This window comes from Arachis ipaensis, chromosome B8, assembly GCF_059453495.1.
Source record: "Arachis ipaensis isolate K30076 ecotype BB chromosome B8, ASM5945349v1, whole genome shotgun sequence".
Classification (NCBI taxonomy): domain Eukaryota; kingdom Viridiplantae; phylum Streptophyta; class Magnoliopsida; order Fabales; family Fabaceae; genus Arachis; species Arachis ipaensis.
The window spans coordinates 6290511-6305869 of NC_142443.1; the positions used below are offsets into that span (position 1 = coordinate 6290511).

The 15359-nt window shown below is 30.1% G+C and overlaps 3 protein-coding genes across 8 annotated transcripts; 2 read left to right on the top strand and 1 right to left on the bottom strand.

Annotated features, from left to right (window-relative positions):
* The first annotated feature begins 1235 nt into the window (after nt 1-1235).
* On the top strand, nt 1236-5980 carry LOC107612871 (glucan endo-1,3-beta-glucosidase 14). Of its 3 annotated transcripts, XR_015896309.1 has the most exons (5): nt 1236-1530; nt 1885-2912; nt 3014-3155; nt 5576-5617; nt 5711-5980. XR_015896309.1 is itself a non-coding variant. In XM_016314637.3 (3 exons), exons 1-3 carry the CDS (start codon nt 1455-1457, stop codon nt 3083-3085), a joined length of 1176 nt encoding a protein of 391 aa, XP_016170123.1. In that variant the 5' UTR covers nt 1236-1454; the 3' UTR covers nt 3086-3267. The 3 variants fall into 3 exon arrangements, 1 of the variants encoding a protein (XP_016170123.1); XR_015896308.1 differs by having other exon boundaries at nt 5576-5980; XM_016314637.3 differs by lacking the exons at nt 5576-5617; nt 5711-5980 and having other exon boundaries at nt 3014-3267.
* Nucleotides 5981-6812: 832 nt separating this feature from the next.
* On the bottom strand, nt 6813-9628 carry LOC107612872 (Calcium-binding EF-hand family protein). 3 transcript variants are annotated; one of them, XM_016314638.3, is made up of 5 exons: nt 8940-9628; nt 8810-8856; nt 7982-8157; nt 7632-7650; nt 6813-7179 (listed from the first exon to the last, which is right to left on the bottom strand). In XM_016314638.3, exons 1-5 carry the CDS (start codon nt 9442-9444, stop codon nt 7066-7068), a joined length of 861 nt encoding a protein of 286 aa, XP_016170124.1. In that variant the 5' UTR covers nt 9445-9628; the 3' UTR covers nt 6813-7065. The 3 variants fall into 3 exon arrangements, with proteins under 3 accessions (XP_016170124.1, XP_020964350.1, XP_088352811.1); XM_021108691.2 differs by having other exon boundaries at nt 7597-7650; nt 8940-9614; XM_088496685.1 differs by lacking the exon at nt 6813-7179 and having other exon boundaries at nt 7308-7650; nt 8940-9614.
* Nucleotides 9629-12562: 2934 nt separating this feature from the next.
* Nucleotides 12563-14914, top strand: LOC107613998 (rho GTPase-activating protein 5). 2 transcript variants are annotated; one of them, XM_016316208.3, is made up of 5 exons: nt 12563-13024; nt 13272-13392; nt 13514-13633; nt 13747-13977; nt 14156-14914. In XM_016316208.3, the coding sequence occupies exons 1-5, from the start codon at nt 12900-12902 to the stop codon at nt 14693-14695; spliced, it is 1137 nt and encodes a 378-aa protein (XP_016171694.1). In that variant the 5' UTR covers nt 12563-12899; the 3' UTR covers nt 14696-14914. The 2 variants fall into 2 exon arrangements, with proteins under 2 accessions (XP_016171694.1, XP_020964351.1); XM_021108692.2 differs by having other exon boundaries at nt 12886-13024; nt 13219-13392.
* The last annotated feature ends 445 nt before the right edge of the window (nt 14915-15359 follow it).

Consider the following 15359-nt stretch of genomic DNA (forward strand, 5'->3'; position numbering starts at 1 on the left):
AGAGACGAACACGATAGTGGTGGCGGTGACGAACCAAAGCGTCGAGAAAAAATCGAAAAACGAAGGCAAAGAGCACTACCGGAAGAGAAAAATAAGGGGGTTATGAACGAATTCTGAAGGGAAAAAAAACCTATGCTCTTGATACCATGTTAGAAACAAGAGAGTAATATGAAGAGTGTATTATTCAGGTTATGTGAAATGATATAATATAAAAAGATATTTATAGGTACTAAGAGAATTGAAATAACAAAGACATAATATCGTATAATAAATATTTAAATACGCTAAATAATTCTAATGAAAGCTAATTGATTCTAATATATTTTAACAATTTTAATCATTATTTTTAATTAATATATTATATATAATTTTTGTAATTGAGACCCATTGTTAAAATTATTAAAACATTGTATTTTATAAACACTTACAATTTTTCCTAATGCATGTGTCAATACTAATACGTATTTGTAGGAGGAATTTATATTTTTTTCTATAGTAAAAATAAACAGGAAATAAGTCCTCTCAATTAATATTTGTATGAATATTAATATTTAAAAATATATATTTCATTCATGATAAATTTTTGGAGAATTATTTTTAAAAAATAAAAATAATACATATCCATTATATTTGTTTTTTATCTTCAGATAACTTGATGTGAAGATAAAAATCAAATAGATATCATCTTAATACCAATGATGAAAAAAGTTTAATAGAAAATGATTGCTAATTAGCATTTAGTAGTATTTTATATCTTTATTTGATTAATCATTAGTAGGACAGAATTTTCTTCTCCCCCACATTATGTGACAAGATTGGATAAGAAGATGGAACGACAGAAGATAGTGTTTGTGAATTGTGATTATTACATTTGCAATATTCTTTTGATTCACCCACTCTTCCACTTCAGATTGGGTGGATTAAACTGAATTAAATCTATAAAGTAAAAGAAGAAATACAAGTAACTCTCGTAGGATATGATCACTTGTAATAAATATATAATGAACAATGGATGAATGATAAGATACACTAATAAGAAAACAGGTATTTTCTTAACTTGTAACTAGTTAACATGAAGGTTTCCATAAATAGTGCCTTCTCTGTAAAAATTAAATTAGTAATTAAAAAAATAAAAACCTCACTATGTCGGTGAATTAGAACAAGGGGAAGAGTTTCAATTTCATACGTGTAACCCAAGTGGTGGATATATAATAATGCCAAATGACAACTAAAATAAACAAGTAGCATTACCCTGTTTTCCACATAAAATAAAAGAACAGAGTTGTTCTGTTTTTTCACATCTGTTCTGTTTTTTCACACGCCATACATACCATACATATGTATCATATTTGTTTCTATATATATATATGATAAGCTTTGGTATGTGACCGACCTTTCGTGCTCTTTGATTTGGTTTCTCATCCTGAAAAGCTTGGTGGTCTTGGTTGGCTTCAATGGCCAATATGAGATCACTCATGTCAAGCTTTTCCTCCTACTTCAAACTGCTTTTGCTGCTTCTCACTATTTCTGGTGTGTAACTTGTATACTTCTGCATGATTCTCTTTTGATTCCACACAAAGTTGATGAAAAAAACTGATTTTGTTATCTGGGGTAATCTTATTCTGTTTCTGTCTATGTTTTCTTGCTAATGGAACATTCTAGTCTAGTTGTTTAGTGATCAAAATGTTATTCCTTCTTAGCTTCATGGAATGAAAGAGAAACTACATTGCATCCTCAGAGGAATAAAAAACCATTAATTAATTTATATATTATTCATTTTAGTTTTATGATTCTATCAATTTGGTTGTGTACTTATTCTTCTTATTCAGCATAGGAATTTAAGCATTTTATTTTTCTGATATTTCAACACTCTGTTTTTCTCAGAGACATTTATACAGACAAGTGGTTCTGATTTTGGAATCAACTATGGACAAATAGCCAACAATCTTCCCTCTCCATCACGCGTTGCTGTTCTTATAAAATCACTGAATGTAAGCAGATTGAAGCTCTATGATGCTGATCCAAATGTTCTATCAGCTTTCTCCAATTCCAATGTGGAATTCATTATAGGACTTGCAAATGAGAATCTTCAAAGCATGAGAGACCCTTCAAAAGCTCAGAGTTGGGTTCAGCAAAATGTTCAACCTTACCTATCACAGACCAAGATCACATGCATCACTGTAGGAAATGAAGTCTTCAATCTAAATGATACTCAGCTCATGATGAATCTCCTTCCAGCAATGCAATCTGTTTATAATGCCCTTGTTAACCTTGGATTATCACAACAAGTTACTGTAACAACAGCACATTCATTCAACATTTTATCTAGTTCATTCCCTCCTTCATCTGGTGCTTTTAGGCAAGATTTGATTCCATATATACAACCACTCCTTAACTTCCATGCTCAAACCAAATCACCTTTTCTTATTAATGCATACCCTTTCTTTGCATACAAGGACAGCCCTGATAAGATTTCATTGAGTTATGTACTATTTCAACCAAATTCTGGCTCAATTGATCCTGTAACCAATCTGCATTATGATAACATGTTGTATGCTCAGATTGATGCTGTCTATGCTGCCATCAAGGCCCTAGGCCATACCGATATCGTGGTTAGGATTTCGGAGACAGGTTGGCCTTCTAAGGGTGACCCAGATGAGGTTGGAGCTACACCAGAGAATGCAGAGATATATAACAGCAATTTGTTGAAGAGAATACAGCAGAAACAAGCAACTCCTGCAAATCCATCAGTTCCAATTGATATCTTTGTATTTGCACTTTTCAATGAGGATTTGAAGCCTGGTCCTGCATCAGAGAGGAACTATGGCCTTTATTATCCTGATGGTTCTCCAGTTTATAACATTGGATTACAAGGTTATCTCCCAGAAATGGTCATAGAATCCAAATCCAATGTAAGTAAACACATTTTACATTTGCAAACTTATTTACATGCCAAAAGTTTCATTGCCTTTTTGCTTCTAATTAACATACTCCTATTGCTGTTTATGTGCAGGTTTTGTCCATCAATTTTCTTATTTATACTATTACATGCTTGGTGTTGTGTTGGGAGCTTACAAGATTGTGATCAGAATAAGTTAGTGATAGAAGTAAAGAAATTCATATAGACCATTCTTTTGCAGCTGAAGTTGTTGAAGGTAAGAAAGTTTTGAATTTGTCACTCAATGTATGTATTATTTGATGGTAGTGTAAACTGTAAAGTTTTATTTCAATTCTTAGGCCACATGCCAATTTCTTCAGCTCTCAAAAGTCTAAAGTATCTAAAAAAATTAGCAATGATCATTGAAATAAGGGATGGATGGAAACTTGTGAAGAAAAAAGTTCAGTCCTATGATCAAAAGGGAAAAGGGTTATTCTTTTTTTTTTTTTTAATTATTCCTTGGCTTTCTAACAGTATTGCACTGAATACTAGAGTCTAAAAAATGATATGGTGGGAATATTTTGGTACCATAATGTGGAAATATATCTGCCAAAATGGTATCAATCAAAGCATAACCTGTCAAATGCTGTCAAATTCATGCTTGTGCATGGAACAAGTGGATTCTTGTGACCGAATAAACCCACCCTCCCACAAGAAAACCTTATCTTTTTTTTCTTCATTTTTTAATCAAAGTTTTTGGTAATGTGTCTCTATCTTCCTTAACTATCACTGGCAATCATGCATGTGAATCTCTTTTTGTGTCTGTATAAAATTGTTCTTGTCTTCAGATTTACAAAAGTCCTACATGACTACATCCATATATATATATAATCACAACCTCATGAGTTTTGTCCATGGTTGTGAACCTTATATATATTTCTTTCAGTTATGTTCATAGAGCCAGAATTCTTAAGGATTTAGGGTAGCATTTGGTTTCTTCATACACTTGCTTAAAAATCATTATTGAAATAGTATAAAAATTATCTCTTCAGATTTATTTCACTTTTAGGTGTTTGTTTGCCATGTCTCTGTCTCTTCTATTTTTAAAGAGCAACCAAACTCTACTAAGAAAATTTGTTCATACCTAACACACCATTAATGTAAATTGAAGTGACGAGGGTCAAATTAAGTGTCGGATAATATTGTTGCCTATCACATTCATAATGCAACTTTAGCCAACTTCATAATATGAATGGAGAATATAAATATACAAAAATCCAACCCAGGAGCTTGATTTAGAATTAATCAAAGTTTATAATCAATGTGATTTGGAAGATCCTTCAAATATGAATGTCACAAAAAGTGGGTTGGGGCGGCTAATTAGTAATTAGTCATGATGTATTGATGTGGACATGGTTCATGCCCACTACATTGAATTTAATAGAATTATTTATTATTATTGCATCAGTTTCAAAAAAGTGATAAGATTGACAGATAGATACACCTCCTCCTAAGTCCTAACTCCTAACAATAATATTAGAGCTGGAAAACCTTCCCTTTTCTTTCATTAAAAGATGCTTCTCTTTTCTAAGTATCATATCATATAATACATGCAATCTTTACTTTTCAAGATTTTTTAATACCGAGTTTTAAATGTTTTTTATTATTATTTATAAATAAAATAAATATTTTATTTACCAATATACGTATTATTTAATGTATTTAAAACTATCATTACACATCTCGAATACATAAAATAAAAAATAAATAAGCACACAAATTAAGTATTGTACATCCAAGATATGTAACACTTTTAAAAGAATATATCTCAGTTCACCTAAAACATGTTACATTTGCAGAGATGTACATATTTATGATACTGTGCACTAGGAATAAAACAAAAAAAAATTCATGACAATCTACTTTAGAATATGTTATCGTCTAATTTGATTTTATTTTGATTTTATTTAATTTTATTCAAATAATTTAAAATTATAAAATTTTTAATTTAAAATTTAGACTAATATAATTTTAAATTATTTAAATAATATTAGATGAAATAAAAATATAAAATAAAATCAAATCAAATCGTAATATATCACGAATACATCGAGGTGGATTCTTTTTAGTTTTATTCTAAGTGCACAAAACTTTAAATATGTGCATCTACGTAGATGTAACACTTTTTGTGTGTACTCAGAATATTTTTTTAAAGTATTACACATCTAAAATACATAATACTTAATTTTTATGTTTATTTGTCTTAGATATATAATGACAGGTAAAAATATAAATATTTTATATATTACACCTTTTGCAGTTTAGATTTTTTTTTTTTTAATTTGTGTGTGTACAATGTCACACTCAGCACTAGCTTATGCTGTTATTGTCTCTCATAGGCCATATCAAAGATTATTAGAGTAATTAAAAAAATTTGAAAAATTTAATGCAAATTCAGACCAGACACGTGTTGAACATATTGCCCATATGCTACTTAATAGGTTTATCTAGTGATAGCATGTTAGTTATAAAATAAAATAAAATTCTGCTCCAAACAGTAATGTATGTGGATATAAATAACTATCGAACTAATTCAATTATTGTGTGCATAAGAAATCCTTCTTCCAGCTTTGACAAATATTGTTAGAAATTAACTTTTTGAGTTATTGACTTAATATATTGACGTAATCTTTGCAGGAAGGTTTTTTTGGTGACTTCTTTGCAGGAAGTTTGACAAAGGTAAAAGCAGTACACTTTCTTTTCTCTTTTTTTTTTTTTTTTTTTTTTTCTTTTCCTTTTCTTTGAAGGCAACAAATTCTACGCTTTTGGTAGATAGCTATGGTTGCAAGTTGGAGGCTTAGTTCGTACATATAGCTTTGCTCAAACCATTCATATAGTTATTGATTTGTCAATTCTACAATAACTAAAGGTAGAAGGCTGATGTTGGATTTTGTAATATGGATTAGAGTTTTCTGTTCTTTCTTTTTCTTTTTTTCTTTGTTGGAAAAAGTAGAGTTTTCTTTGGATATAGAGGGGGAAAAAAATAGATTTAGTTGTATATGTAAAGAAAATGTTGGATAATGAGGAAGCTGTTTCGATCCACTTTCTGTACACTTGTAACAAATTTTAATGTTGCCCATTGAATTTGATGTTATTAATATACAACATTGATCTCACATTAAAAACACGTGAAGTGTAGATAAGATAAAAATACAAGTATATAACTATAACTAATAAAATAATTAAGGTAACTGTATAAAAGACTAATCGTGCAAGCAACAATGATCAAAGGTCAAAAAGTATTACTTAAATTCCAAAATTATTCAAACTTTATTCTCACTATTTCTAATTGAATTTTCGTGCAAGCATAACATGTTAATTGCTTTAAGGCTCTTGGTTCTTGCGATGAAGCATTGTTCAGACTCTGGACCTACAACACCGTTTTGGAAAAAGGAAAGAGGAATATGAAGACAACAACAATTAGACTGGTCCCATCATGATAATGAAAGCTTACCAGCAAATTCAATGATTTGTTATCTAATCTAATGTGGTTGTCAATATGTATATGTTGATACACTAATAAGGGAAAGGTAAATTAAGTCATCATGCGGTATCATAATATGTCTATACATATTGAAATACACCACCTAGATATATATTATATAATACAGATGAAAATCAATATTATGGTTAAAACATAAATGGAAAAATAAAGTTAATATTAAAAAAATGATTGATATATTAAAGTCAAAGAAAGATGATAGTCGCATTAATTAACTACTAATCAGTATGCAGCCAAAATAAAGAAACACAAGAAGCAACTCACTTGACAGGCTTGATTGCTTGAGCAAATGCTGCCAAGTGCCAACTAAAACTCCAACCTGTAATTACATAATGAGATTTGTTCGAAAGTCTTGGTCACGAGATGTCTCAATTTCGATTAGAAATGATGTTAATAAGTTAATATTGACTTTGAAACAAATAAAAAATTCGAATATACAAGAGGATTTTACTTATACTTGCGGATTATCTATTATACTATTACAGCTGAAACTAACTTGTTCCGAACAATATCTATATAACAAAGCATTACACCTTTAAGAAATTCCTCGACTATCAAACTTGTAAAACATTCTATTGGAGAAGAAAAACTAACAACTCTTGAAGAGCAGCACATCACAAGCTTCTCAATCATCATATGCTACAAGGAATGGAATGACCATAGCCATAAACTCATCGTATGAAAGTTTGGCTGAACCAATATAACGTTTGTCCTTCTCCTTAAACTTTTCAGTCAGACCCTGAAAATGCAACAAGTAATTAGAATGGTAAAACAAACATGCATGCACACACACATATGAGGAGAAACACTTGGTTCTAAGAAGATGAATTCCATGACAATGCTAATTTTTAAGAACTGAATCGAAATAAATGATGATCTAAAATGCTGCAGTGTTTAGATTTTCCCTCGAGTTGAAGGATCATCAGAATTGAGATGTGAGTTGCATGAGGAACTGTAATTCAAGGATAATGAATGCCTCCCTAGTACTCGTTTCGTACCACATACATAATCAAGTCAATGCATATGAATGTAGAAAGTATCTATGTCCTGATCAACATATATTAAGGAAAACCATGAAGCATGTAAGTTGGACTGGCCTCTATCAATGGAAGGAATTAATAAGAAACGTAAAGGAATAAGTAAAGAAACACCAGACAGGTTCAAAGCTTCAAAAAGCTTGGCGTGTTTTACCTTGACAATTACCCCGCACCTGCACACATTCAAGAGCAGAACATTAGATATATAAATGACATCTTCAAATATAAAAGATGAATTTTCCAAAAAATCAACTTGATTCTCGAAACATTAGAGGATATTGTTATAGTCATCAAACAATTTTTTTATCAAGAAATCAATTTAGTCCCAATAATCAATTACTTTTGGACCATTTTGAATTTAACATCAAAATGTTACCATCGGATGACCACATTGAGCACATTGATGTCACAATCTCTTAAATTTTTAAGGACCAAAATGGAAGTTTACTCTTTTCAAATGAATTGGAGTATATAATAAGCATATGAAAGGTTCAGATGTCATACTCAACAAAACTATCAAATCCGAGTTCAACCCTCTTAACATTTCCATCACCATACTGGGCAAGCAGCAGCTGTAGAACTGTGCCTGGTATTGCATAGCCAATACCATACAGAGCATCTCTTAGCTCTAGTGGATCAATCTTCCCACTTCTATCTTTATCATATCTCTCAAATATGCCCTACAAATGAAGCAACAAAATCAGAGGAATCATATGGAGTGAAGTTCTATTATGCAATGTAACTCTAACAGTCTAACCTCCTCCTTGATAGAATTAACAAACACAAAAGGCATAGAGCCTATCACTACTATATCCAACAAATATGTGTCAGTAACTAGTTATGGTACATGTATGTGACAGGAAAACAAGTGTAATTCAAAATTGATCACCATAAGTGGACTATCTAATGAAATTTTGAGAAATAGTTAAAACCTAAAAGCTCCATACAGATAATGATAAACTTCAGTTATTTAATATCATTGGTCAGACTTCTCTAGTAACAAAGTGAAAATGTCTGCATTGGATTAAATGTAATATGAAATACTTAACAATCTGGGATTAAATGAAAATGATGCAGATATCTATGTATTCATGTAGCATCGCCATATTAACTAGGCACTAAAAACTCTCCCTAAGATGTAAGAGATTTTGTAATGTATGAAACACAAAACTAGAGATGTTTACAAACTGAATAAGGGAAGTCTAGAATAATACAGCATATTATAGGCCTTAGGGTTTTTCAAGAATAGATTCTATGAGAAAAATTACACATGAAGCTAATTTTCTATAGTGTTAGCCATTTTTTTTTTTGTTTATGGGAAAAGTGACTTACTCGCCAATGAGCAATGCAATTCCAGATTTCTGCAAATTCCTTTGGCCCTGTGAGAGAAAAAGAAAAAGAATATAGGGTTTGAGAGCGCAAAGGAAGCAATTATATAGGAGCAATTGAAAATCCCGCATACCAATTCTCGGAGGCTGAGTAGGATCCTTGAAGAGAAACATGAGGAGACGGATAGTTCTAATGTTGAATTTCTGGTATCCAGAAGAAAGAGCCCGCTGCAACTCCGCCTCATCGATGAAGCCGCTTCGATCTGTGTCGGCCATCTGAAAGCTCCTAATGACATCGGGGTGCGTCCCTGGTGGGAAAGCGGAGTAGCCATGTGAAGACGAAGAAGGAGGAGGATACGCAGATGATGGAGCTTGGCCATATGCAGTCCCAGCCCCGTGGTAGGTGGAACCATGATCATAAGCAGTGGCAGCAGCAGCAGTAGCGTTGGTGCCATAGGTGTTGTAGGTTGAAGGTGGCGGAGGTGGAGTAGCGGTGTGAGGGGCATATTGGTAATTTGAAGGAGGAGGAGGAGGAGCAGCGGAAGAAGAAGAAGTGGAATAGGGAGGGTGGTTTTCAGGTAGGGATGGTGCTGAAGGAGCGTAGGGCGAATGGGGATCGTATCTGCCGTAGTTAGACATGGATGTAGAAACCGCTCACAGAATTCACCCCCGTTTAGCTTCTTTCACAAATCATAAACCGACTTTCTTAGCTTCACTTTCCTCTCTCTCTTCGCACACTATTTTGAGTATTTTCTTCTTCATTTCCTCATACGTCATGTGCACTATGCCCACGCGTGCTATACACCATTACACCCAATCAGTCACGGATCAAAAAATTTCAAGTGCAAACATGTAGCATATAAAAATAATAATTTTTTTTATAAATATATTAAAGTATATACAAAAATAAATAATATAAAAATATTAAATAATTATTTATTTATTTATTATCCATATTGATATATTGACGAGTAATAATATAATTATTAATTATTTTTTATAAATTAAACATAAATAATAATATTAATAAATAAAATTAATCGAGATGATAAATAGATTATCTTCTAATGAATAACAAAAGTAAAACATATTTTTTCATGAAATATGTACGATCAATAATATTTTTTAAAAAAATTATCTAAATTTCTCATATTCTTTTTATATATTTTATAGATTATTTAATAATTATTTAATTATTTAATAAAAAATTAATTTCAAATAATAATAATAATAATAATAGAATAGTTAGTTACTTAGATAAATAAAAATATAAAATGTATTATTATTTCAATTGATTTTTACTCCAATTTATATTTGAGAAAGAATGATCAAAATATATATTCAGTACAAATTTTTTTAATTTACTAATCAATATTAAAATTGAGTAAAAATAAGGATATAAACTTTAATTAAATAAATTTATTAGTTAAATAATACTACAATGATATTTTATTTTTTATTAATTAAATTGATTTAATATATTTTTATCTTATACTTTTAGATACAAATTAGAGTTAAATTTTAATATATTGATAGTATAAAATATTTTATACAATTATTTAATTATTTCTATTTTTTTAAATGATTATTTATGTAAATACAATATTTAATATAAAAAATAATTATTTTTTATAATAAAATATTATATAATTGAATACATATGTAAAACTAATTTATATTGATAATATATTAAAATTTAATTTTAAAATTAAAAAATATATATAAAATAAATATTTTGACACAAAATTTAATAAATATTTTTAATATAAAATAAATATAATTTTTCAATAAAAATACATATATATTTGTACATATGTTTTTTTATATTTTTTTAAAATATTAATAGGAGTGCTTGCTCATAAAACTTATAACATACGTCTGTCCCTGCATCCAATTCTCTTAACTTTCAAAATCATATAATATTTGTGTTTATAAGAAAATAAGATTTCATTAGATATTTAGATTCAAATTGTTTCTATTACATTCATGCTGTAATTGATTGTTGTTACTTATAACTTATTAGATAGTTTAATATATTTAGTTAAATTATTTAATATAATAAGAGTCATTATTTAATTATTATTTTATATGAAAATATTGATACATGGTAGTCACCTTATATTATATCAGTTGAGTGATATTTGTTAAATCAATTATGCGATATTTATAAAAAAAATTAGTTATTAAATTAGGAAAATATTTTTATAAAATATATATTAAAAATAAATTAAATATTATCACATATATTTTTATATAAATACATAATAATTAATTTAATAGTTAATTTTTTATACATATAATATATTTTTTTACTACTAAATCAATTATTGAAAATGCTATGTGAATAGTAAACACTAAAACCTTACTTTACTACTAAATCAATTATTTTATATATGGTATATAAAGACATGTATTGTTATATTTATTTTTAAAATATATTTTATACATATAATATATTTTTTATGGATGATCTTCTCATTATTAAAAGAGGAGTGCTAAAAGATTAGCAGATTATGTGATTTATAGTCATCGATTAGTTATTATTAGTATTTTTAATGGCGTGAAATTATATCTAATGATGTGGGATTATTCACTTTTTTTTCTTTATTGATTAAGTGTTTGTTTAGGCGCCGTTAAATTGATAAAAAATATCTTTTATTATTTTTTAGCGTATTTAGTAAATTTCTAATAGTAAAAGTCAAAACACTAGAAAAATAAAAAAAACAATATTTTTTGAAAAGTTACAATTTACATCTTTTTTTAAAAGATTTTTTTCTTAAAAAAATGTTTTTGACATAATAAATAAACAAAAAGATACTTTTATATGGTTATAACAAAACATAATTGATAAATTAAAAGATTTTTTTGCATGAGATATCTAAATATAAAATTACTTTTACTTTTCTATAAGATTTTTTTAAAAAAATAATTTAAAAAAATATTTTTTTTAGAAGCTCACCTAAATAAGCCTTAAATGTTGACCAAATTTTAATAAAAGAGATTTGGATCCTCTAATAAAGTGCTAGTCCTAGACTTTCTCTTATTAAAAATGTATGCTATGTGAATAGTAAACACTAAAACCTTACTATTAATTCAATTATTTTATATAAAGACACGTATTGTTATATTTATTTTTAAAATATATTTTATATAATAAAAGTATTATTTATACATTAAAATTAGCTATTAAAATCGTCACTAATGTATTTGTGTATAAATATATATAGTTTAATTTATTTTTAATATATATTTATATTTTAACATATATTTACTGGTGACTGATTTTAGTGGCTAATTTTAGTATACACGTAGTATAGTTGTTTATATAAATAGGTGATTGATTATCGAGTTATGCTACGTGTACACTAAAATCAGCCACCAAAGTTAGCCACCAGTATAAAATACATGCTAAAATACAAATATATATTGAAAATAAATTAAACCACACATATATTTATACATAAATATATTGATGACTGATTTTAGTGGCTGATTTTGAAGTACAAATAGCAATTTTTTTTTTTTTTGTTGATTATCAGTGTTGGATTGTTATTACTTAGTAGATATAGTTGAGGAACAAAGCACACATGTGGCTTTACCTCTACTCCTCCTCTATTACTAGAACTGTGATTGCTTGTTCAACGCTCCACAACACGCAACATAGATTATTACATCATATCTTATTAACTATTCAAAAATTAAAAACACGAATTTGAGTTAATGATTCTCACGTTCCACCCCACTATATGATTTTGTTGCAACACTTTTCTTCAACTCAACTCAAGCTCAAGAGTCTTCCTTGTGGTTTGTGTTTGTAAATTTGAAATAAGCAAAAGTCCTTCTCCTGATCATGGCTTTGTTAAATGGCAAAAATCTTTTCTTCTTGTTTTTTATATTCCAAGTAAAGGCCTCTTTCATTGCCAGCCATGACCAAGTTCTACTACTCTCCCCACATTTCCATTTTCAATCTTGCTTCTTCACTAAGGACAACAACAACAACAACTACTTCAACAAATTAAACAAACATAAACCAACAACCTTTTCTTCTTCCCATTCATTGCTCAACCCTCAAGCCTTCCTCTCTCTTGCTCACCATGAACATTGGCTCCCCCACTAACGTGCGCCACGTTGCGCATGTCACCTTTGATCGGTTCAATGGATTCTTGGGTTTGCCTGTTGAGTTCGAACCTGAAGTCCCCAGAAGGCCTCCCAGTGCTAGGTACTTTTATCCAGTTTACAATACATTGATGATTCAACATTTGGATTATTGGAGTGGCATTACCCTTGAATAAATATATATTGAGATAAATAAATCCAATCAGTTATCTGTATAGAATACACATTGATTCAATAAGACATGTATTTTTCCAGATTACAATACTGTCCTTTTGATTCTTTTGGTACATTTGACAGAGTTGATGATTAAACATTCTTGATGATTTATTGTTTGAACTTTGAGGTGGCAGTGCAACGGTTTTTGGAGTTTCAACAGACTCCATGCAGTTATCGTATGACTCAAGAGGGAACAGTGTGCCAACAATTCTGCTGCTGATGCAAAGCCGCTTGTATTCTCAAGGAGGCTTGCAGGTTCATCACCTTTAATTTATTTCTCTCATTTCAAACCAGTTACTACCATTGAATGGAACTTTTCCCGAAAACAAAATAAATAAATGTAGTCAAAAGTCAAAACAATGTTTCTATGATTCAGGCTGAGGGGATTTTCAGAATAAATGCAGACAATAGTCAAGAGGAATATGTTAGGGATCAACTCAATTTGGGTGTGGTCCCAGAAACTGTTGATGTTCATTCCTTGGCTGCATTAATTAAGGTACAAAGACAAACATAATAATTTTGCTCTGCTTTCTCTGTTTATGACTTTGTGATTTAGTTTCCAGATAGGGAACCTGTTACATTTTGATTGATATTGTTGTAATTTGCAAGGCATGGTTTAGAGAACTTCCAACTGGGATTCTGGATTCATTATCTCAAGATCAAGTGCTGAAATGCCAGACTGAAGATGACTGTGTTGAACTAGTGAGGCATCTGCCTCACACTGAAGCTTCACTCTTGGATTGGGCCATCAATCTCATGGCTGATGTTGCTGAGTATGAACATCTCAATAAGATGAATGCACGCAACATTGCTATGGTTTTTGCTCCCAACATGACTCAGGTTGTTAACCTTTCTAATGTCTTAATTGCATTTGAAACCTTTCCACTATTAACTAACATGAACTGATTGGCAAAATCCTAAATTTTATTCTGGGCTAAGTATTTTTTGCATTACATCTTTGATATACCTCATGCTTATTCATATAATCCTAAAGTGTTTGGTGTTTTCTTTCTTGCAGATGGCAGACCCTATCACTGCATTGATGTATGCAGTTCAAGTGATGAACTTCTTGAAGACACTGATATTAAGGACACTGCGGGAGCGAAGGGATTCCGTGGTAGAACCGTCTCCTAGATCGTATTTAGAACCTTCTAGATCATGTTTGGAGCTTCCTGATGAGAATTTGGACCATACCCCTTTGGAGTCTAGCCAGCAAGATACTGCTGCACAAAATGAAGAAGAGGTTCAGAAAAACTCTGCTTCTGAGGAAATTTTCTTAGAATGTTGCCCTGAATCCCCCAAGAACAAGTTAGAAGCTAAAAATTTGGAATGCTTTTCTGAGAATCAAGTTTCCAATGAGAATTTGTACTGTGATTATCCACCAAAAGGAAACACGAAGAGTAACAAGAGTGGCCAATCAAGTAGTTCAAATGCTAGGAAAGGGTCTAAAAAATCCAAAGGCCAGCTAGCTGTGATCCATGAAAATGTTGAGAAAAAGGGAACTAGGAATTTGAACAGCTCAGATTCAAGATCTGAGCAGATTAAACCCTGGAGGTGAAAGAAGCATAATAGTGTGTGTAAATTTGATTATTTTGACATTGGAATTGTATGTTTATGTCTGTGAAGTTATTGCAAAATTGCTAGGTGTAGTTTGTGAAGTTGTCCCTTTATGTTTTTTTCATTGTTTCCTAGTTTGATTAATTTATCTGATCTCATGCATAACACTATGATCATCACACTAATATTGTAATCAAATCTCATTTTCCTGTGTGTTCTATTTACCTCTGTTCATAATCACCCCCTAAACCACATCAATTCATCTGTCAATGTTGTACTAACTAGGTTCCTTGCCAATGTGTGGCTGCTAAAATAGGTTTATCATAACAGTTTAATTGTTATTTACTGATAATGTATTGGTATTTAATTGTGTATATAAGACTCTTAAGTTAGAGAGTAATTGAGTCAAACAATTCTGCTGATATAAAAAAATCTGAGCTTTTTTTATATCCTGATATTGTATTCAAATGAAATCCTTATCATAAACTTTAGTTGCAAATACATGGTAATATGATATGCTACGAGTTTCATTTCAAGTAGAGGCATTTTATCTTCAGTTGGCCCATACTATAGTGGAAGTAAGATTTACCTCAAACTTTTGATGATGAAAATGACATGACTCCATGATTGTGATTTGTGAGGTGATAGGTCCACAAAGAAAGTTT